The sequence below is a fragment of the Drosophila gunungcola genome, unplaced genomic scaffold (genome assembly GCF_025200985.1).
Source record: "Drosophila gunungcola strain Sukarami unplaced genomic scaffold, Dgunungcola_SK_2 000073F, whole genome shotgun sequence".
In the NCBI taxonomy this organism is placed as follows: domain Eukaryota; kingdom Metazoa; phylum Arthropoda; class Insecta; order Diptera; family Drosophilidae; genus Drosophila; species Drosophila gunungcola.
Window position 1 is genome coordinate 90,494 of NW_026453236.1, and position 24,003 is coordinate 114,496.

The following is a 24,003-nucleotide window of genomic DNA, read 5'->3' on the forward strand; positions in this document are numbered from 1 at the left end:
CCGCGGGCTAACGGCTCGGTGTTTCCAAAAACCGGAGTACAATTTGATCCAAAACCCGCGCTCGCGTATTCCTTTCGCAAACAAGTCCCCACTGTTAATTTCTTGTAAGGATCTCTGGCACGACTGAGGCTCATCCCGGCCAGAGAAACAACGTTACACGACTTATATAAATTTTAATTTAGAAATTGGTTTTGCTTGTTATCTGGTAGAGAAACTGCCTAAACTCTAGTTTTTGCTGGGAAATACCTTTTACATACCAAAAGCCAATTCTTAGAGAGGACATTATTTAATTTTTGATTTGGATTTTGATTCTTCATTAGGCCCGATATTGTTGTTTGCCAGATTTTCATGAAGTCCATGCGTCTTTGTTGCACAGAGTTATCAGTAATTCTAAGCCATTGGGCGTTTTTAAAGTTCTTGTTCTTGAAGCTGTTGTGTCGCTGTTTGTTTCTAGTACTGCCCCTGTTAATGTGAATAGAACCATACCTGGATACCGAAGAAATTAAGCGAATGACACTCCAGTTTAATGTTTTAATGGCGTTTCTACTTTTGGTAGTCCTTAATGGGTAGTACTAAAAAATATTGGCAAATAAGACCGCTGTGGTAGTGTTTGAATTTAGGGTGCGATTATATTTATTCTAGAATTGCAAACATTATATAAGGTCTTGAATACCGGGCATCCTCTATACTTAGCAGTATGTTTACCACCGCAATACCCGCATTTTCACACTGTTGCATGGTCCTTATTGGCATTGCAGGATACTGTGGCGTGTAGGTCTTCACATACAACGCACACTGAGCGCAGGGTGAAATTTCTGCATTGAACCGGGGTTGTCCGTCTTTTTCGATCTTCTACGTGTTAGAAGGCATTGCAGATTATAGATGTGGTGAGCTGAGTTTTTCTTGATTTGCTTTGTTTCGGGACTTAGTTAAATTTTCAACATAGGCTGCGGACCTTTATTTATGTTAATTATGTTTATGGCTCCATTAAGCGAATATGCTTTCGATTCCAAATCACGAACTATATCGTCAGCTTTTAAGCTGGTACTGGTTTGTCTTCGGTAGTTCTCCTTATCTACAATTTGGAGTTTGGTTTCTGTTGGTTGCCCTTGGTCAGTGATGTGAGGAAACTCCCCATAAGTCCCGTTGCAGGAGAGCTTCATAGCAACAGCGAGGGAGACGAGAATGCCGGATAAAGCTAAAATCAAAGCGAGTGCGTGTACGCAAGACCAGTAGCAAGTTAATCAAGTGCCTAGTGCCAGGATCAAGATCGCAACGTCGAGACGCCGAACGACTATAAGTCTACAAGGCTGAGACTACAACGCTGAGTTCCAACGGGTACTAGGTCGTGGTTAAATCGAGCTCAGGGAGTCCTTGCGATCAGGGAGTCTGCGATAAAGGTGGCTGGGCGAAGAGGCAGAACCTAGTTCTACCTGCTAGGCGATACACCTTGCCGACCTCCAATCCAATCTAAGGGATCCATCGATAAAGGTGGCTGGGCGAAGAGGCAGAACCTAGTTATACTTCCTAGGCGAGGCACATTGCCGGCCCCGACAGTGAGGTTCGCATAACATCCAGAGTCTCGGTGGAACTATCAATCGTCAGACACCAGCAAGCAGTCGACGCCGCAGAGGACAAAGACGAGGAGCAGCAGTAGCTCTTAATCTTTCAAATGCTTTTTCTTGTGTACTAGAAGTTATTAAGATATTGTCCATATAAACTGCCAGCTCACCTAACGCCTTAATTACCGCCCTTTGAAACACAGGTGCCGCATTCTTAAGTCCGATAGGCAATGTTAAGAACTCAAATTGACCCTCTTGTGTATCGAATGCTGTACGCTCAACTGAATTTGGATGAATCGGAATCTGGTGATATCCGCTTGCCATATCCGAACACGTAAAATACTTTACCCCACCTAATCCAGGAATCTGATCTTTAATAAGAGGCAAAAGGTACTTTTTTACCATCGTGTTCGAATTTAATTCGCGGTAATCTACACAGAGTCGGTCTTTCTTTTTTGTATTTGTATTTTTGTATTTATTATAAAATTTCATCCTTACGCTACAAGTTTGGAACTTATAAATTAATGCGCTAGTCACTAAGAGTTTGCAAATATTGAATTGTTACATTAAAATTAAAACTAATTTTCATAAAAACTAACTTAAGTCGCCTTCTATTTTTACTTTAATTTACGTAATAGTGTTTTTAAGGTGTGTGAATAATTTTATCTTGAATTGCGTGGCACTGCTAATATCTTTAAGATGGTTTGGGAGCTGATTCCATGATCGAATAGAATTAATAAAAATTGTCTTTCGGATGTCAATGATCTAGGTCTTATGCAAGTAAGATTATTTGCTCTTCTAGAGGATGTAAATTGAAGTTTTTCGAAAAGATACGAAGGTTCTTTTTGGAAAATAATTTTTTGCAGAAAAAATAAGTTTCGCATCTTTATCCATTCATTTAGCGAGATATTGAATAATTTCAGCGAAAATTCGAATACGTGATCTCTATGTGGTTGGTTGAATATATACCTGGCTATGCAATTAAATAGAACTTTAATTTTTTTCTTACTGGTAGTGTCACAGTTTAAAAAAATTTCTACTCCATAAAATAGCGCTGGGACAATGCAGGTTTTAGCTATTAGTAAACGTATATGGGTGGGCAGGCAATTTTTAGTTAAGGAGAATGTCCTTATTATGCCATATGTTTTCCCTACAGACTTTGTAATATGATCATTCCAGGTAAGAGTTCTGTTGAATGTAAAACCTAAGTTTACAGCTGTATCAACGTACTCAAGTGGCGTGCTATTCATACTCAGTGGCTGCAAATTGTTAAAAGTTATCTTTCTTTTACTTATGACAAGACATTTTGATTTTGATGGGTTGATCCCAAGTCCATTGTTGCCGGCCCACTCATTTACACGTTCAAGTTCTCTGTTACAAACATCTATCTATTCATTTATTCTGTTTAAAGGACGACTCACATACATTTGGACATCATCAGCATACAAGTGTACATTACATTCAGATAACGCATTGGGAAGGTCATTAACATATAAGGTAAACAATAAGGGACCAAGCACAGACCCTTGGGGTACACCACGATTAACATTTTCGTATGAGGACGAAACGCTAGACAGTACAACAGATTGACGACGATTTTGTAGGTACGAGGACACAAGTTTGACAGAACTTTTAGAAAACATAAACATATTACGTAGTTTGGCACAAAGGACATTATGGTTTACTGTATCGAAGGCCTTACTATAGTCCAGTAAAACTAAGAGTGTAACATTGTTTTCGTCTATTTGTTCCCTTATATCGTCTGCAATTTTTATAATAGCTGAGGTACAGCTTCTGTTTTTCCTAAAACCAGACTGATTATTAGTAAGCATTGCATTGTCGGACATAAATTTATTAATTTGATCAGCCATGAGATTCTCAAATACCTTTGATAGGTATGGTAAAATGGAGATGGGTCTGTACTCATTATTTGATTTAGGAATCGGAATTATTTTTGCCGCTTTCCAACAGTCCGGATAAGTAGATTTTGTCAGTACAGTATTAAAGGTATAGGTTATGTATGGCAGGATTTTTGGCAGCAGAATTTTTATGAATTTAGGGTTTATGTTGTCAGACCCAGTGGCGTCACTCTTAATTCTTAGTATACTTTGAAGGACATCACACGGATTAACACACAAAAACCTAAATCTAATATCACAGACAGTTTCAGGTACAAATCGTGGGTTCAGATAGTTATTATCAGTGATTTCAGGTACTGTGCAGCTTAAGAACTTTTTATTAAGTTCATTTACATTCATGTCTTGTTCAAGTCTTGGTTTAACTTTGCATATTCCCAGGTTTTTAATTATTTTCCATGTCTGAGCAGTGGAAGATGCGTTGTTGAATTTGTGGGAATAGAAATTTCCCTTGGCGGTGTCAGTAAGTTTGGTCACTTTTTTTCTCAATGACTTGAACACTGCGTAAGCTTGTCCTGTACCTTCTCCACTTTTTGTACGCCCCGTCACTCTGCAATACTGCCTTTGTCTTTGTCTTTGATGTTTTTTTGGAACCATGGTTTTTCAGAAACACGAATAACTTTGCTACGAACGGGTACAAGACAGTTATATAAATAACAAATATTGTTTTGTAAAAGGTTAACTTGTTCGTCTACTTCGGAAAAGGAATATATGTCATTCCAATTGCACAAATTAAAGGTGGAGTCCAAAAGGTCATAGTTGATATTTCTAAAGTCCCTAACAACTATTGGATGGTCAAGGTATTGTAGGTCAAGTGCGTAAGTCAAGTATATGAGGTCGTGTTTTGAAAACGATGGGACAATAAGTTGGTCATATGTATCTACTTTGTCTGTATTAGACACAAAAAATAAGTCTAAAAGCGAGTTGCGGGTTTTGGTAAAATGCGTAGGGGACACAAAGTTAACCAACTTCATCCCCAGCGATTTCATGTCCTCTGTAAGGTGGGATTCCCTTAAAATATCGCTATTAAAATCGCCTGTTATAATGACGTCTGAATAATAAATTGACACGTCAGGAATAATGTTTAAAAATTGTTCATAGTCAATCCGGTAGTTAGGACGGTATATACACCCAATTAGTAGCTTATCAGCATATCTTTGGCATCTAATTTCTATAAATAAGTATTCAATTGCACTACTGGTTGAGTGTTTACATATAAACGTGGAACATAACTTTTCACTAACATATATTGCAACCCCACCCCCATGACTATCACGATCAGAGCGATGCAAATTATAGCCATCACATTCAACTAAAACATCACATAAATTAGGAACAAACCAAGTTTCAGAAACACATATAACATCTACGCTCGAATTGATAAAGAGGTATCTAAATTCTTCAATTTTTCGTGTGAGGCTTTGAGCATTTATATGACATACATTAAGACCAGCTCTCTTCTTTCCGAGAATCCTTAACACCGCATGGCTATTTGATCGATTTGGATTTGTGTTTATGTTATTGTTGTTGCTGTCACCCTTTTTAAATTATTTAATTGAAATATTAGCTGCGCTCGCAGTCTATAAATATTTATGACATAAAGACACACCACACCAAGAAACAAAATAAAATTAAAATTAATGCGACTGATACTAATCCTAAATAAATATAATAAAACTACTGATAATTTTACAACAATGGAATACAAATATAAGCGCCTCTTAGGTGCGAATTGAATTATCATTTAATGTCCCAGAACTAGCAGCTTCCAGCGCAGCTAATTCATCGGGGGTGCAAATCTCCATTTGAGCCAGTTCGCCCAGGACTTGCACGCAAATGGCCTCCCCTCCCTCTCTCTCCTTTACGAAGATATCTCCACGGAGAGAGAAAACAGCTGTTACGCGCTTCAGCCTCTTGAGATGCATCGCCCGCTTGAAAATTTTATATTTTGTTTTGGTCAGCTGTTCGTTTATATATATAAACTCTGGCGAGTCTAGGCCGATGAGCTTTACGCTCACCTTATCGTGCACGTGTTTCATTTTAATAATTATAATTGGATCCACTACTGTACGGGTCGATTTTCGCGGTCGCATTCGAAAAATCGTACGTACTTTAGGCGGCGGGGTCAGTTTGAGAGAGAAGCACAGTGCGTGAAAAAGTGCTTTCACATTTTCCCCCTGGACTTGGGGGACCCCATGCCAACGCAAGTCACAGGCGACTTCAGACGCCGCCTGTGCGTTGCAGGAGGCCACCCACTTTGCCTCCAACTCGTCAACGCGCTGATCCTGGCAGTTTTTGGACAGTTTCGCCTCCAGCTCCTGGACCCGCTGCCTCAGCATCCCCATCTCTCTCACCTCGCTCTCCAATTGAGTGACTCTCAGTGAAAGTTTGTTGCAGTCAGCTGCTATTAACTTAAGTTTTTCTTCCAGAGTGCCGGTTATACGTGCCTCGCCATCACGGATCTCCCCTGCAAGACTTTCCTTTAGCTCGGAAAATCGGAGGTCAATCGTGTGAACTTTAATGTGTTATACTCTTATTTATGCAGCTGCCGTAAGCAGTTTTTAATTTTTTTAAGCCGAGTTTAAGGTGTTTTCGGTGTTTAAAGCGGAGCTACACAAAAGTGCGTCTATTTCTCTCTCACGGCTATCGATATTTTTACCAGATGCATTGGACTCTTTTATTCTTTTTCTCACTATTTCTTTTTCCTCAATACTGAGTCTGTAATAATGGATTAATTAATCGAATAAGAAACTCGGTGGTTGTCGCTCGACTTTTAGGGAATCCATCTATAAATGCGTCCGAGAATTCATTCAAAATATACAACTAGCTTGACTTATTTTCACCATCCAAACCAGTATTGATCTTGGAAAAATTACAACTATTACTCAAAGCAGAACAGGTATTTATAGAAACAGTTATAAACAGTTTAAATTTATCGTTCGCTTTTGATACGCCAAATCCCTGACATAGAATTTCGCGGTCAATTATAATATTTTAATTAGTATAACTATCTTGAAAAACATACAGAATAACTTCAAGCGTGTACTCGCTAATCATGACATTGGATAATATTTGTAACGTACTAGTTACCGTGTTATTTTTTATACCTCTTAAACTAACAACATTATTGGTTCGTAAGCCGGACAGCTGTTGGGTTACCGATTGTACTATGCAATCTAGAGTCTTTTTGGGCGGTATGCGCTAGAACAACCGGCAAGGCTATTTGTTGTGTCGTCATTGATTTCCACTTGGCCATCAGAGTGTTTAATTGACGGCTTCCATAAAGGGATAAGCATTCGTCTTTAAAAATGTTTAATACTATAGCCTCTGTAGTTTCGTTGCCCTCAAATTGTTGCAGAAAGAGTTCTTTGAACTGGTTCCAGGTCATTCCAGAATAACTAATTTGGGATGACCATAGCAAAGCAACACAAAATCTTACAGACGTGGCCAAGAACCATTTTCTTCTGCAACTTAAACAGATAAACAAATTTAATGGAGACCCACTCTACTTGGCTCTCTTCATGAAGAAAGTCGACGAATTAGTTTACCGTTTACCGACAACATCAGAAGCCCAACATCAAATTATACAAGGAGCCATCCGAAACCTTTTAATAGGACGAGCCCGAACATTGTTGATGAGAAATGTACCACATGACTGGAAAGAATTAAAAATAATAATTAATTAATATAAAAATAATTTAGAAGAACAAAAAAGTAGAATATGTTGTAAACTCAGATACCAATCCACCAAACACGGTTTTAGTTTCAGGAACTTTGAATGATATATTAGCTATAGTGATGTGGGATAGGGATACTTAGTAGATTTAGTTGCCCTCTATTCGTAGTTGGTATGGGGATACACTGTTTTGAATTTCACAATAAATGCAATTGATGTCATCAGCCAGTTTCGCAAGCCGCATGCCATCTCTTGTTATCAGGTTGATCTATCGCCATCACTCTCTGCTCTGAAAGGCCCATACCAAGAAATTGCGCCATAAGTCAGCCGGTTGCGAAGATTTGTCGAAGAAAGGTCATGGTCTCCATAGAGTGCGAAAGTCTCGAAACTTAATTTGTTCAGCTTTAATTAAAAAAACTATTGTAAACTTTACCCGGAATAAATAAATAATAACTAATTTGTAATACCCTACAGTGATTCGCAAAAAATTGCCAGTACAAACATATATTACGTTGAGCAAATTTGATATATCAACTTCTCATAAATTAAAGCAAGCTGCCCAAGCTGTAGGATTGTTTGTAAATAAACCTTTAAATACCCGCTCGCATACATCCCAAAACTCTAATGATGACGACGAATATTTTAGATCACCAACAAACTTAAGCCCAAATAATCAGTCAGATAATAGTCAAGGAGATAGATTCCAAAATAACAACTACCAAAGTCGATATAATAACAATTAACAGAGACAGAACAAGTTGGACTCTAATAGGAACTATGGTAATAATAATTTTTCTGGTAATCAATATTATCCTAGATCCTTCAAAAATAATCAAGTACAAAATACCCTGACTACATAGAGTACTAATATTCCCCAAAAACGTGCCCGAACATCAGATTCAGGTCAACAACGTATGCCTGAGCCAATGGACAAAATTGAAAATGTTCAGACAACAGCCTCGGAGGAAACACCACCGCAATAAAAACTTAAATTGATAAAAAAAACTATGCCTTTGTCTTATTGATACAGGGGCTCACGCATTAATTTAATTATCGAAAACTTTTTAAAATATCCAGCTAAAAATATTTTGACAAAAGTTCAAACACTAGGAGAATCAGTAACTTTAGATAAATATATCGAATTTAGTATTCCAAAATTATTTTCATCTAAACAAACATTTTTCTTAAAAAACGTTTCAAATCATTATATTCTTTTAGGAAGAAAAATTCCTACAAATCTGCGATTGTAGGAAACGATGTTCAGCTATCCGTCGACCTTATGTTCACCTCAAATGGAGTCAAATTTATATCGAAATAGAGAGAGTTCGCATCTACATTTAAATGTATCGCCGAGGAAATTTCTGTTTTAGACAAAGTTGCATGTCTTACCTGGATAAGAGTCGAAAACTAAAGGTAGAGCAGCTTGTTGCAGGGTATAAGCCGGTAAAATCAATTGATTCACCTGTGTGCATGAAAATTGTTTTGGAAGACGACAATCCAGTTTATCAGCGCCCAAGACGCACATCGTATGAGAACAAGTGCTTTATTGAGAAGCAAGTTCAGGAAAGGCTGGCAGAAGGAATTATTGTGCCCAGCTCCTCAGAGTATGCATCACCAGACGTACTTGTTGCAAAAAAAATACGGATCCAGAAGACGACTAAATCAAAAAATCAAGAAAGACAATTTTCCGATGAGTTTAATTGACGACGTTCTCGACAGGTTGCAAGGATCAAAAATATTTACTACTGATGAACGGATTCTATCATGTACCGATTGACGAACAGTCCAGGAATTCACGCATGTACCGTTTGGTATCTCAAACTCTCCTGCTGTATTCTGCCGATACCTAACAGCTACATTGAGGGATCTCATACAAAGTCAAAGTAGTTTACATGGACGATATATTCGTGCCAAGTTAAGACGAAAACAAGGGTCTGCAGGCGTTGGAAAAAGTTTTGAAAGTAGCTTCAAAAGCTTGATTACGCATCAAATGGGAAAAAGCGCAAATTTTGAAGGTCAAGATCAATTTTCTAGGTTACACTATTGAGAACGGAACCATAGCACCAACTAACGAGAAAATAAAAGCGGTCGTTAATTTTCCATTTCCTCAAGGCAGACAAGCTTTGCAGCGTTACTTGGGTCTGACGCCTTACCTGCGCCGATTTATAAAGGATTATGCCTTAGCAGCAAAACCATTGAGCGACTTGCTGCGAGAGAAAAATAGTAGAAAAAACGACGGGAATTTAACGTTGACTGAGAAAGGCTTAGTTTCTTTCAACTCTCTGATGCAACTGCTAGTATCAGCACCAGTACTCAAACTGTTCGATCCGCTAGCAGAAACCAAAGTGCATGCAGATACAAGCAATTATGGCTTCGGCGGCGTCGAAAGACGAATGCTTCTGAGGAAAAGTACAGTTCCTACGAGCTTGAGGTTTTAGCGATTGTAAACGCGCTGAAAAAGTGGAGAGTCTACCTGCTCGGAAAACGATTTACAGTGATCACCGACTGCAACGCTTTTGCAATGACGATTAAAAAAGACGACCTGCCACCGCGAGTTGCAAGATGAGCCATGTCATTGCAAGAATTCGAGTTCAAAGTGGAGCACAGAGCTGGAACCAAAATGAGACACGTGGATGCGTTACCAATTGTCATGTTTTTGAATCACAGACTCCACAAAGTCACGATTGTTAAAGGCACAAATCAACGACAACTGGATTAAAACTGTTAAATCCGTTTTGAGCCGCAATGACGTATATGAAGACATCTTTTTAAAGAATAATATTCTTTACAAAGACACAGTAACCGAATTACTCGTTGTTCCTGACTCAATGGATGAGGAAATCATAAGCATTGCACATAAGGAGGGACACTTCGGTATCAAAATGACTCGTGATATTTTAGAAAAGAGTTATTATATCCCTGGAATCCAACCAAAAGTCGAAAGAGTAGTCAATGTATGCGTCGAATGTCTGATCATTGAATCCAAGCGAGGAAATAAAGAGGGGTTGCTCAATCCCATTGGCAAGGCTCAAGAACCTCTTGGAACGTATCATATCGACCACGTTGGACCTTTACTTGAGACAAAGAAGAAATATAATCATATTTCGGCGGTCGTTGATGGATTTTCCAAATTTGTTTTGCTTTATCCAACAAAACGACGGGATCAGAAGAAGTTTTGAAAAAGCTTGAAAAGCAAGCAGCAGTCTTCGGCAACCCTCGCCGAATTGTTATTGACAAGGGAACTGCATTCACTTCTGGATGCTGTTGAGCAAGATGTGCCAAGAAAATCATGCCAATTGGTATCGCCACGTAGTCAGAGTTCAACAGATAATAAACAGCAGTCCACCTCGGACTACCAAGTATAGTCCTTTTAAAATTTTGACTGGACTGATTTGAGAAAACTATTTGAAGACCTAGGTATAGAAGAGTTAAATAACGAGCGAGAAGAGATACGTGAAAACGCTCAGGAAAACATAGAGAAAGTGCAGCAAGAGAACAGAAAGAACTTTAATGAGAAAACTTTTAAAATAAAGGTTGAAACTGATTATTCTATAGGGGAATTAGTAGCAATTAAGAGGACACAGTACGGCACTGGTATGAAACTTCGCCCTTAATTTTTTGGCCCGTAAAAAATTACTCAAATACTTAATCACGGACTTTATGATGTACAGAAAGAAGGCAACCAGGAAGGGCCAAAACATACTACGACAGCCGCAGAATATATGAAAAAATGGGGTTCATTCAGGCGCGAATGAAGATGCAGGATGGCCGATTGTAGGATAGGGATACTTAGTAGATTTAGTTGCCCTCTATTCGTAGTTGGTATGGGGATACAATGTTTTGAATTTCACAATAAATGCAATTGATGTCATCAGCCAGTTTCGCAAGCCGCATGCCATCTCTTTTTATCAGGTTGATCTATCGCCATCACTCTCTGCTCTGAAAGGCCCATACCAAGAAATTGCGCCATAAGTCAGCCGGTTGCGAAGATTTGTCGAAGGATGGACATGGTCTCCATAGAGTGCGAAAGTCTTGAAACTTAATTTGTTCAGTTTTAATTAAATAAACTCTTGTATACTTTACCCGGAATAAATAAATAATAACTAATTTGTAATACCATAAATAAATTGTTGGGGGCTCGTCCGGGATATAAGACTCAAGAACAATTAAAACTACCGGGCGTTAACACATAAAGATCAAGACACGGTAGAATTCTATGAGATGACGACGAAGTAAGCGATTACCTGTAGGAGAGTGAAGCAAAGTAATCCTAGCAACGACGGCGAAGGATTCGCATTACGAAGAGGAGCAAGAGAAGGACGTCGTGCAGGAGCAGGGTCTGACAAATTTTGGCAGTCAGAGGCAACAATAGTGTCTGTGGCGAAATATAAAAGCAGTAAGAGGTTGCAAAAGAGAGGGGGAATTTTGCAAAAACAACAAATCAGCAACGAAGACAAAAGAGCAGAGCTGTGACGACATCGTTGAAGAGAACGAGTTGCAGTAGAAGAGAGCGAACTGGACTGGAGGAGCTGGCAAGAGGACAAGAAGAGAACGTATTGGATAATCAAATCCAATTGGGTGCGGTGAGCGACAGGAAGATTCAATATGAAATTCTTATTTGAAAATCTTTTGATTGAATTTGTTTAACGTAAATTAAATATTTTCTGTGTCAAATTGAATTTTGGAAAACCATTTGTAAACGGCTAACACGCATTATCATGGATGCTAGAACGATCCTAGACAGGACTGTTCCCCTGCTTAGAGCAAAGTGTTCCGAGTTGGGATTGAAAACAAATGGGAGAAAGAGTGCTTTGCAGGATCGCTTGCTTGATCATTTTGGGGTGGATGTAGGCGGCGATGCAGATGAGGATGCTGTAAGCGTCAGTGGTTAATCCAATTACCAAGAAGCGATTCCACCAAGTAGCTCAAGATTTACTTTACGCGATATTCAAGACAGTGTATCTTCGTTTTCGGGCTCCGAAAAAAAGGACGTTAATCACTGGCTGTCTGAATTCGATGATGTGGCTATTACGGTAGGCTGGGATAGTTTGCAGAAGTTTATTTATGCCAAATAGCTTCTGATTGGAGCAGCCAAGCTTTACATCAGAAGCATAAGCGGAGTTAGGGGTTGGAACGAGCTAAGGGAAGCATTGAAGGAAGAATTTGAAAAAAAAATGATGTTCGGCGGAGATTCATAAGATATTACGGTAGAGGCAGAAGCAACCAAAAGAAACATGAATTGAATATCTTTACAGTCTTATGGAGATAAGTAAGCCGATTAAGCTCGATGAGAAAAGTTTGGTTTCATACTGCGTAAATGGTATACCAGATAGCAAAGTAAACAAGGCAGGGCTGTATCGCGCAAAATCCATTAGGGAACTGAAGGAAAGTAAGGGAAGTCTAAAAGAAAATGTTAACAAGGAAGCGGCAGGTAAGCAGTCTCAGGGAAATTTTCAAAGAAATGAAGTAGTTTGTTACAACTGCAACAAGAAAGGACACATCTCGAAAAAATGTCAAGAGAAGAAATCAAAAGCTTGTGTTAAGCATGAGCCGGCTACTGTGCTAGAAGTTAGAGCTGCGAAGGGCTTAATTTGCGAAAGTAAAGGACGTGACATTTGTAGCCATGTTTGATACAGGATGCGATTTGTGCTTGATGAGAGAGGACATTTTTAGAAGTTTTGACGGTCTGAAGCTTAAACCTGTAATTAAACACTTGAGAGGTATTGGCAAGGGCGAGTTCGTAACAATAGGATCTTTTGACGTCGGCCTCGAATCAGACGAGGTATGCTTTTCGGTGACTTTTCATGTGGCCAAACAGCATGAACTGGAGTATGCTGCGATTGTAGGAAACGATGTTCAGCAATCCGTCGACCTTATGTTCACCTCAAATGGAGTCAAATTTATATCGAAATAGAGAGAGTTCGCATCTACATTTAAATGTATGTGTGTTACAAAGATCGTCGAGGAAATTTCTGTTTTAGACAAAGTTGACCTGTCTCACCTGGATAAGAGTCGAAAACTAAAGGTAGAGCAGCTTGTTGCAGGGTATAAGCCGGTAAAATCAATTGATTCACCTGTGAGCATGAAAATTGTTTTGGAAGACGACAATCCAGTTTATCAGCGCCCAAGACGCACATCGTATGAGAACAAGTGCTTTATTGAGAAGCAAGTTCAGGAAAGGCTGGCAGAAGGAATTATTGTGCCCAGCTCCTCAGAGTATGCATCACCAGACGTACTTGTTGCAAAAAAAATACGGATCCAGAAGACGACTAAATCAAAAAATCAAGAAAGACAATTTTCCGATGAGTTTAATTGACGACGTTCTCGACAGGTTGCAAGGATCAAAAATATTTACTACTGATGAACGGATTCTATCATGTACCGATTGACGAACAGTCCAGGAATTCACGCATGTACCGTTTGGTATCTCAAACTCTCCTGCTGTATTCTGCCGATACCTAACAGCTACATTGAGGGATCTCATACAAAGTCAAAGTAGTTTACATGGACGATATATTCGTGCCAAGTTAAGACGAAAACAAGGGTCTGCAGGCGTTGGAAAAAGTTTTGAAAGTAGCTTCAAAAGCTTGATTACGCATCAAATGGGAAAAAGCGCAAATTTTGAAGGTCAAGATCAATTTTCTAGGTTACACTATTGAGAACGGAACCATAGCACCAACTAACGAGAAAATAAAAGCGGTCGTTAATTTTCCAATTCCTCAAGGCAGACAAGCTTTGCAGCGTTACTTGGGTCTGACGCCTTACCTGCGCCGATTTATACAGGATTATGCCTTAGCAGCAAAACCATTGAGCGACTTGCTGCGAGAGAAAAATAGTAGAAAAAACGACGGGAATTTAACGTTGACTGAGGAAGGCTTAGTTTCTTTCAACTCTCTGATGCAACTGCTAGTATCAGCACCAGTACTCAAACTGTTCGATCCGCTAGCAGAAACCAAAGTGCAAGCAGATACAAGCAATTATGGCTTCGGCGGCGTCGAAAGACGAATGCTTCTGAGGAAAAGTACAGTTCCTACGAGCTTGAGGTTTTAGCGATTGTAAACGCGCTGAAAAAGTGGAGAGTCTACCTGCTCGGAAAACGATTTACAGTGATCACCGACTGCAACGCTTATGCAATGACGATTAAAAAAGACGACCTGCCACCGCGAGTTGCAAGATGAGCCATGTCATTGCAAGAATTCGAGTTCAAAGTGGAGCACAGAGCTGGAACCAAAATGAGACACGTGGATGCATTACCAATTGTCATGTTTTTTAATCACAGACTCCACAAAGTCACGATTGTTAAAGGCACAAATCAACGACAACTGGATTAGAACTGTTAAATCCGTTTTGAGCCGCAATGACGTATATGAAGACATCTTTTTAAAGAATAATATTCTTTACAAAGACACAGTAACCGAATTACTCGTTGTTCCTGACTCAATGGATGAGGAAATCATAAGCATTGCACATAAGGAGGGACACTTCGGTATCAAAATGACTCGTGATATTTTAGAAAAGAGTTATTATATCCCTGGAATCCAACCAAAAGTCGAAAGAGTAGTCAATGTATGCGTCGAGTGTCTGATCATTGAATCCAAGAGGGGGTTGCTCAATCCCATTGACAAGGCTCAAGAACCTCTTGGAACGTATCATATCGACCACGTTGGACCTTTACTTGAGACAAAGAAATATAATCATATTTCGGCGGTCGTTGATGGATTTTCCAAATTTGTTTTGCTTTATCCAACAAAACGACGGGATCAGAAGAAGTTTTGAAAAAGCTTGAAAAGCAAGCAGCAGTCTTCGGCAACCCTCGCCGAATTGTTACTGACAAGGGAACTGCATTCACTTCTGGATGCTGTTGAGCAAGATGTGCCAAGAAAATCATGCCAATTGGTATCGCCACGTAGTCAGAGTTCAACAGATAATAAACAGCAGTCCACCTCGGACTACCAAGTATAGTCCTTTTAAAATTTTGACTGGACTGATTTGAGAAAACTATTTGAAGACCTAGGTATAGAAGAGTTAAATAACGAGCGAGAAGAGATACGTGAAAACGCTCAGGAAAACATAGAGAAAGTGCAGCAAGAGAACAGAAAGAACTTTAATGAGAAAACTTTTAAAATAAAGGTTGAAACTGATTATTCTATAGGGGAATTAGTAGCAATTAAGAGGACACAGTACGGCACTGGTATGAAACTTCGCCCTTAATTTTTTGGCCCGTACAAAATTACTCAAATACTTAATCACGGACTTTATGATGTACAGAAAGAAGGCAACCAGGAAGGGCCAAAACATACTACGACAGCCGCAGAATATATGAAAAAATGGGGTTCATTCAGGCGCGAATGAAGATGCAGGATGGCCGATTGTAGGATAGGGATACTTAGTAGATTTAGTTGCCCTCTATTCGTAGTTGGTATGGGGATACAATGTTTTGAATTTCACAATAAATGCAATTGATGTCATCAGCCAGATTCGCAAGCCGCATGCCATCCCTTTTTATCAGGTTAATCTATCGCCATCACTCTCTGCTCTGAAAGGCTCATACCAAGAAATTGCGCCATAAGTCAGCCGGTTGCGAAGATTTGTCGAAGGAAGGTCATGGTCTCCATAGAGTGCGAAAGTCTCGAAACTTAATTTGTTCAGCTTTAATTAAAAAAACTATTGTAAACTTTACCCGGAATAAATAAATAATAACTAATTTGTAATACCCTACAGTGATTCGCAAAAAATTGCCAGTACAAACATATATTACGTTGAGCAAATTTGATATATCAACTTCTCATAAATTAAAGCAAGCTGCCCAAGCTGTAGGATTGTTTGTAAATAAACCTTTAAATACCCGCTCGCATACATCCCATACATACATACATGATGACGACGAATATTTTAGATCACCAAGAAACTTAAGCCCAAATAATCAGTCAGATAATAGTCAAGGAGATAGATTCCAAAATAACAACTACCAAAGTCGATATAATAACAATTAACAGAGACAGAACAAGTTGGACTCTAATAGGAACTATGGTAATAATAATTTTTCTGGTAATCAATATTATCCTAGATCCTTCAAAAATAATCAAGTACAAAATACCCTGACTACATAGAATACTAATATTCCCCAAAAACGTGCCCGAACATCAGATTCAGGTCAACAACGTATGCCTGAGCCAATGGACAAAATTGAAAATGTTCAGACAACAGCCTCGGAGGAAACACCACCGCAATAAAAACTTAAATTGATAAAAAAAACTATGCCTTTGTCTTATTGATACAGGGGCTCACGCATTAATTTAATTATCGAAAACTTTTTAAAATATCCAGCTAAAAATATTTTGACAAAAGTTCAAACACTAGGAGAATCAGTAACTTTAGATAAATATATCGAATTTAGTATTCCAAAATTATTTTCATCTAAACAAACATTTTTCTTAAAAAACGTTTCAAATCATTATATTCTTTTAGGAAGAAAAATTCCTACAAATCTGCGATTGTAGGAAACGATGTTCAGCAATCCGTCGACCTTATGTTCACCTCTAATGGAGTCAAATTTATATCGAAATAGAGAGAGTTCGCATCTACATTTAAATGTATCGCCGAGGAAATTTCTGTTTTAGACAAAGTTGACCTGTCTTACCTGGATAAGAGTCGAAAACTAAAGGTAGAGCAGCTTGTTGCAGGGTATAAGCCGGTAAAATCAATTGATTCACCTGTGAGCATGAAAATTGTTTTGGAAGACGACAATCCAGTTTATCAGCGCCCAAGACGCACATCGTATGAGAACAAGTGCTTTATTGAGAAGCAAGTTCAGGAAAGGCTGGCAGAAGGAATTATTGTGCCCAGCTCCTCAGAGTATGCATCACCAGACGTACTTGTTGCAAAAAAAATACGGATCCAGAAGACGACTAAATCAAAAAATCAAGAAAGACAATTTTCCGATGAGTTTAATTGACGACGTTCTCGACAGGTTGCAAGGATCAAAAATATTTACTACTGATGAACGGATTCTATCATGTACCGATTGACGAACAGTCCAGGAATTCACGCATGTACCGTTTGGTATCTCAAACTCTCCTGCTGTATTCTGCCGATACCTAACAGCTACATTGAGGGATCTCATACAAAGTCAAAGTAGTTTACATGGACGATATATTCGTGCCAAGTAAAGACGAAAACAAGGGTCTGCAGGCGTTGGAAAAAGTTTTGAAAGTAGCTTCAAAAGCTTGATTACGCATCAAATGGGAAAAAGCGCAAATTTTGAAGGTCAAGATCAATTTTCTAGGTTACACTATTGAGAACCGAACCATAGCACCAACTAACGAGAAAATAAAAGCGGTCGTTAATTTTCCAATTCCTCAAGGCAGACAAGCTTTGCAGCGTTACTTGGGTCTGGCGCCTTACCTGCGCCGATTTATAAAGGATTATGCCTTAGCAGCAAAACCATTGAGCGACTTGCTGCGAGAGAAAAATAGTAGAAAAAACGACGGGAATTTAACGTTGACTGAGAAAGGCTTAGTTTCTTTCAACTCTCTGATGCAACTGCTAGTATCAGCACCAGTACTCAAACTGTTCGATCCGCTAGCAGAAACCAAAGTGCATGCAGATACAAGCAATTATGGCTTCGGCGGCGTCGAAAGACGAATGCTTCTGAGGAAAAGTACAGTTCCTACGAGCTTGAGGTTTTAGCGATTGTAAACGCGCTGAAAAAGTGGAGAGTCTACCTGCTCGGAAAACGATTTACAGTGATCACCGACTGCAACGCTTTTGCAATGACGATTAAAAAAGACGACCTGCCACCGCGAGTTGCAAGATGAGCCATGTCATTGCAAGAATTCGAGTTCAAAGTGGAGCACAGAGCTGGAACCAAAATGAGACACGTGGATGCATTACCAATTGTCATGTTTTTGAATCACAGACTCCACAAAGTCACGATTGTTAAAGGCACAAATCAACGACAACTGGATTAGAACTGTTAAATCCGTTTTGAGCCGCAATGACGTATATGAAGACATCTTTTTAAAGAATAATATTCTTTACAAAGACACAGTAACCGAATTACTCGTTGTTCCTGACTCAATGGATGAGGAAATCATAAGCATTGCACATAAGGAGGGACACTTCGGTATCAAAATGACTCGTGATATTTTAGAAAAGAGTTATTATATCCCTGGAATCCAACCAAAAGTCGAAAGAGTAGTCAATGTATGCGTCGAATGTCTGATCATTGAATCCAAGAGGGGGTTGCTCAATCCCATTGACAAGGCTCAAGAACCTCTTGGAACGTATCATATCGACCACGTTGGACCTTTACTTGAGGCAAAGAAGAAATATAATCATATTTCGGCGGTCGTTGATGGATTTTCCAAATTTGTTTTTCTTTATCCAACAAAACGACGGGATCAGAAGAAGTTTTGAAAAAGCTTGAAAAGCAAGCAGCAGTCTTCGGCAACCCTCGCCGAATTGTTACTGACAAGGGAACTGCATTCACTTCTGGATGCTGTTGAGCAAGATGTGCCAAGAAAATCATGCCAATTGGTATCGCCACGTAGTCAGAGTTCAACAGATAATAAACAGCAGTCCACCTCGGACTACCAAGTATAGTCCTTTTAAAATTTTGACTGGACTGATTTGAGAAAACTATTTGAAGACCTAGGTATAGAAGAGTTAAATAACGAGCGAGAAGAGATACGTGAAAACGCTCAGGAAAACATAGAGAAAGTGCAGCAAGAGAACAGAAAGAACTTTAATGAGAAAACTTTTAAAATAAAGGTTGAAACTGATTATTCTATAGGGGAATTAGTAGCAATTAAGAGGACACAGTACGGCACTGGTATGAAACTTCGCCCTTAATTTTTTGGCCCGTACAAAATTACTCAAATACTTAATCACGGACTTTATGATGTACAGAAAGAAGGCAACCAGGAAGGGCCAAAACATACTACGACAGCCGCAGAATATATGAAAAAATGGGGTTCATTCAGGCGCGAATGAAGATGCAGGATGGCCGATTGTAGGATAGGGATACTTAGTAGATTTAGTTGCCCTCTATTCGTAGTTGGTATGGGGATACAATGTTTTGAATTTCACAATAAATGCAATTGATGTCATCAGCCAGATTCGCAAGCCGCATGCCATCCCTTTTTATCAGGTTAATCTATCGCCATCACTCTCTGCTCTGAAAGGCTCATACCAAGAAATTGCGCCATAAGTCAGCCGGTTGCGAAGATTTGTCGAAGGAAGGTCATGGTCTCCATAGAGTGCGAAAGTCTCGAAACTTAATTTGTTCAGCTTTAATTAAAAAAACTATTGTAAACTTTACCCGGAATAAATAAATAATAACTAATTTGTAATACCCTACAGTGATTCGCAAAAAATTGCCAGTACAAACATATATTACGTTGAGCAAATTTGATATATCAACTTCTCATAAATTAAAGCAAGCTGCCCAAGCTGTAGGATTGTTTGTAAATAAACCTTTAAATACCCGCTCGCATACATCCCAAAACTCTAATGATGACGACGAATATTTTAGATCACCAAGAAACTTAAGCCCAAATAATCAGTCAGATAATAGTCAAGGAGATAGATTCCAAAATAACAACTACCAAAGTCGATATAATAACAATTAACAGAGACAGAACAAGTTGGACTCTAATAGGAACTATGGTAATAATAATTTTTCTGGTAATCAATATTATCCTAGATCCTTCAAAAATAATCAAGTACAAAATACCCTGACTACATAGAGTACTAATATTCCCCAAAAACGTGCCCGAACATCAGATTCAGGTCAACAACGTATGCCTGAGCCAATGGACAAAATTGAAAATGTTCAGACAACAGCCTCGGAGGAAACACCACCGCAATAAAAACTTAAATTGATAAAAAAAACTATGCCTTTGTCTTATTGATACAGGGGCTCACGCATTAATTTAATTATCGAAAACTTTTTAAAATATCCAGCTAAAAATATTTTGACAAAAGTTCAAACACTAGGAGAATCAGTAACTTTAGATAAATATATCGAATTTAGTATTCCAAAATTATTTTCATCTAAACAAACATTTTTCTTAAAAAACGTTTCAAATCATTATATTCTTTTAGGAAGAAAAATTCCTACAAATCTGCGATTGTAGGAAACGATGTTCAGCAATCCGTCGACCTTATGTTCACCTCAAATGGAGTCAAATTTATATCGAAATAGAGAGAGTTCGCATCTACATTTAAATGTATCGCCGAGGAAATTTCTGTTTTAGACAAAGTTGACCTGTCTTACCTGGATAAGAGTCGAAAACTAAAGGTATAGCAGCTTGTTGCAGGGTATAAGCCGGTAAAATCAATTGATTCACCTGTGAGCATGAAAATTGTTTTGGAAGACGACAATCCAGTTTATCAGCGCCCAAGACGCACATCGTATGAGAACAAGTGCTTTATTGAGAAGCAAGTTCAGGAAAGGCTGGCAGAAGGAATTATTGTGCCCAGCTCCTCAGAGTATGCATCACCAGACGTACTTGTTGCAAAAAAAATACGGATCCAGAAGACGACTAAATCAAAAAATCAAGAAAGACAATTTTCCGATGAGTTTAATTGACGACGTTCTCGACAGGTTGCAAGGATCAAAAATATTTACTACTGATGAACGGATTCTATCATGTACCGATTGACGAACAGTCCAGGAATTCACGCATGTACCGTTTGGTATCTCAAACTCTCCTGCTGTATTCTGCCGATACCTAACAGCTACATTGAGGGATCTCATACAAAGTCAAAGTAGTTTACATGGACGATATATTCGTGCCAAGTAAAGACGAAAACAAGGGTCTGCAGGCGTTGGAAAAAGTTTTGAAAGTAGCTTCAAAAGCTTGATTACGCATCAAATGGGAAAAAGCGCAAATTTTGAAGGTCAAGATCAATTTTCTAGGTTACACTATTGAGAACGGAACCATAGCACCAACTAACGAGAAAATAAAAGCGGTCGTTAATTTTCCAATTCCTCAAGGCAGACAAGCTTTGCAGCGTTACTTGGGTCTGGCGCCTTACCTGCGCCGATTTATAAAGGATTATGCCTTAGCAGCAAAACCATTGAGCGACTTGCTGCGAGAGAAAAATAGTAGAAAAAACGACGGGAATTTAACGTTGACTGAGGAAGGCTTAGTTTCTTTCAACTCTCTGATGCAACTGCTAGTATCAGCACCAGTACTCAAACTGTTCGATCCGCTAGCAGAAACCAAAGTGCAAGCAGATACAAGCAATTATGGCTTCGGCGGCGTCGAAAGACGAATGCTTCTGAGGAAAAGTACAGTTCCTACGAGCTTGAGGTTTTAGCGATTGTAAACGCGCTGAAAAAGTGGAGAGTCTACCTGCTCGGAAAACGATTTACAGTGATCACCGACTGCAACGCTTTTGCAATGACGATTAAAAAAGACGACCTGCCACCGCGAGTTGCAAGATGAGCCATGTCATTGCAAGAATTCGAGTTCAAAGTGGAGCACAGAGCTGGAACCAAAATGAGACACGTGGATGCATTACCAATTGTCATGTTTTTGAATCACAGACTCCACAAAGTCACGATTGTTAAAGGCACAAATCAACGACAACTGGATTAGAACTGTTAAATCCGTTTTGAGCCGCAATGACGTATATGAAGACATCTTTTTAAAGAATAATATTCTTTACAAAGACACAGTAACCGAATTACTCGTTGTTCCTGACTCAATGGATGAGGAAATCATAAGCATTGCACATAAGGAGGGACACTTCGGTATCAAAATGACTCGTGATATTTTAGAAAAGAGTTATTATATCCCTGGAATCCAACCAAAAGTCGAAAGAGTAGTCAATGTATGCGTCGAATGTCTGATCATTGAATCCAAGCGAGGAAATAAAGAGGGGTTGCTCAATCCCATTGACAAGGCTCAAGAACCTCTTGGAACGTATCATATCGACCACGTTGGACCTTTACTTGAGACAAAGAAGAAATATAATCATATTTCGGCGGTCGTTGATGGATTTTCCAAATTTGTTTTGCTTTATCCAACAAAACGACGGGATCAGAAGAAGTTTTGAAAAAGCTTGAAAAGCAAGCAGCAGTCTTCGGCAACCCTCGCCGAATTGTTACTGACAAGGGAACTGCATTCACTTCTGGATGCTGTTGAGCAAGATGTGCCAAGAAAATCATGCCAATTGGTATCGCCACGTAGTCAGAGTTCAACAGATAATAAACAGCAGTCCACCTCGGACTACCAAGTATAGTCCTTTTAAAATTTTGACTGGACTGATTTGAGAAAACTATTTGAAGACCTAGGTATAGAAGAGTTAAATAACGAGCGAGAAGAGATACGTGAAAACGCTCAGGAAAACATAGAGAAAGTGCAGCAAGAGAACAGAAAGAACTTTAATGAGAAAACTTTTAAAATAAAGGTTGAAACTGATTATTCTATAGGGGAATTAGTAGCAATTAAGAGGACACAGTACGGCACTGGTATGAAACTTCGCCCTTAATTTTTTGGCCCGTAAAAAATTACTCAAATACTTAATCACGGACTTTATGATGTACAGAAAGAAGGCAACCAGGAAGGGCCAAAACATACTACGACAGCCGCAGAATATATGAAAAAATGGGGTTCATTCAGGCGCGAATGAAGATGCAGGATGGCCGATTGTAGGATAGGGATACTTAGTAGATTTAGTTGCCCTCTATTCGTAGTTGGTATGGGGATACAATGTTTTGAATTTCACAATAAATGCAATTGATGTCATCAGCCAGATTCGCAAGCCGCATGCCATCCCTTTTTATCAGGTTAATCTATCGCCATCACTCTCTGCTCTGAAAGGCTCATACCAAGAAATTGCGCCATAAGTCAGCCGGTTGCGAAGATTTGTCGAAGGAAGGTCATGGTCTCCATAGAGTGCGAAAGTCTCGAAACTTAATTTGTTCAGCTTTAATTAAAAAAACTATTGTAAACTTTACCCGGAATAAATAAATAATAACTAATTTGTAATACCCTACAGTGATTCGCAAAAAATTGCCAGTACAACTTCTCATAAATTAAAGCAAGCTGCCCAAGCTGTAGGATTGTTTGTAAATAAACCTTTAAATACCCGCTCGCATACATCCCAAAACTCTAATGATGACGACGAATATTTTAGATCACCAAGAAACTTAAGCCCAAATAATCAGTCAGATAATAGTCAAGGAGATAGATTCCAAAATAACAACTACCAAAGTCGATATAATAACAATTAACAGAGACAGAACAAGTTGGACTCTAATAGGAACTATGGTAATAATAATTTTTCTGGTAATCAATATTATCCTAGATCCTTCAAAAATAATCAAACACAAAATACCCTGACTACATAGATTACTAATATTCCCCAAAAACGTGCCCGAACATCAGATTCAGGTCAACAACGTATGCCTGAGCCAATGGACAAAATTGAAAATGTTCAGGCAATAAAAACTTAAATTGATAAAAAAAACTATGCCTTTGTCTTATTGATACAGGGGCTCACGCATTAATTTAATTATCGAAAACTTTTTAAAATATCCAGCTAAAAATATTTTGACAAAAGTTCAAACACTAGGAGAATCAGTAACTTTAGATAAATATATCGAATTTAGTATTCCAAAATTATTTTCATCTTAACAAACATTTTTCTTAAAAAACGTTTTAAATCATTATAATATTCTTTTAGGAAGAAAAATTCTAATAGAAACCTCAGCCAAAATTGATTTTATGAGAAACACTATTGTGACAACCAACCGTCACAAATATATAAAATTCAACTTTCACATTAAAGCTTAAAAAGAACATTCCAAATACTGGCCTTTTATTATTCAAAC

General features: G+C 38.7%; 1 protein-coding gene and 1 long non-coding RNA gene across 2 annotated transcripts in view; one reads left to right on the plus strand and one right to left on the minus strand.

The window, feature by feature from the left end:
- The window catches only part of LOC128264551 (uncharacterized), a 66,683-nt gene that overhangs the window by 14,420 nt on the left and 28,260 nt on the right, over positions 1-24,003 (plus strand). The window lies entirely within an intron of this gene.
- Positions 2,071-24,003, minus strand: part of LOC128264548 (vacuolar protein sorting-associated protein 41 homolog) — a 186,399-nt gene continuing 164,466 nt past the window's right edge. The window contains exon 3 of the mRNA XM_053000090.1: positions 2,071-7,133. Coding sequence (XP_052856050.1) covers positions 2,951-4,075 — 1,125 coding nt within the window. The 5' untranslated portion in view covers positions 4,076-7,133 and the 3' untranslated portion in view covers positions 2,071-2,950. The remainder of the gene's footprint in view (positions 7,134-24,003) is intronic.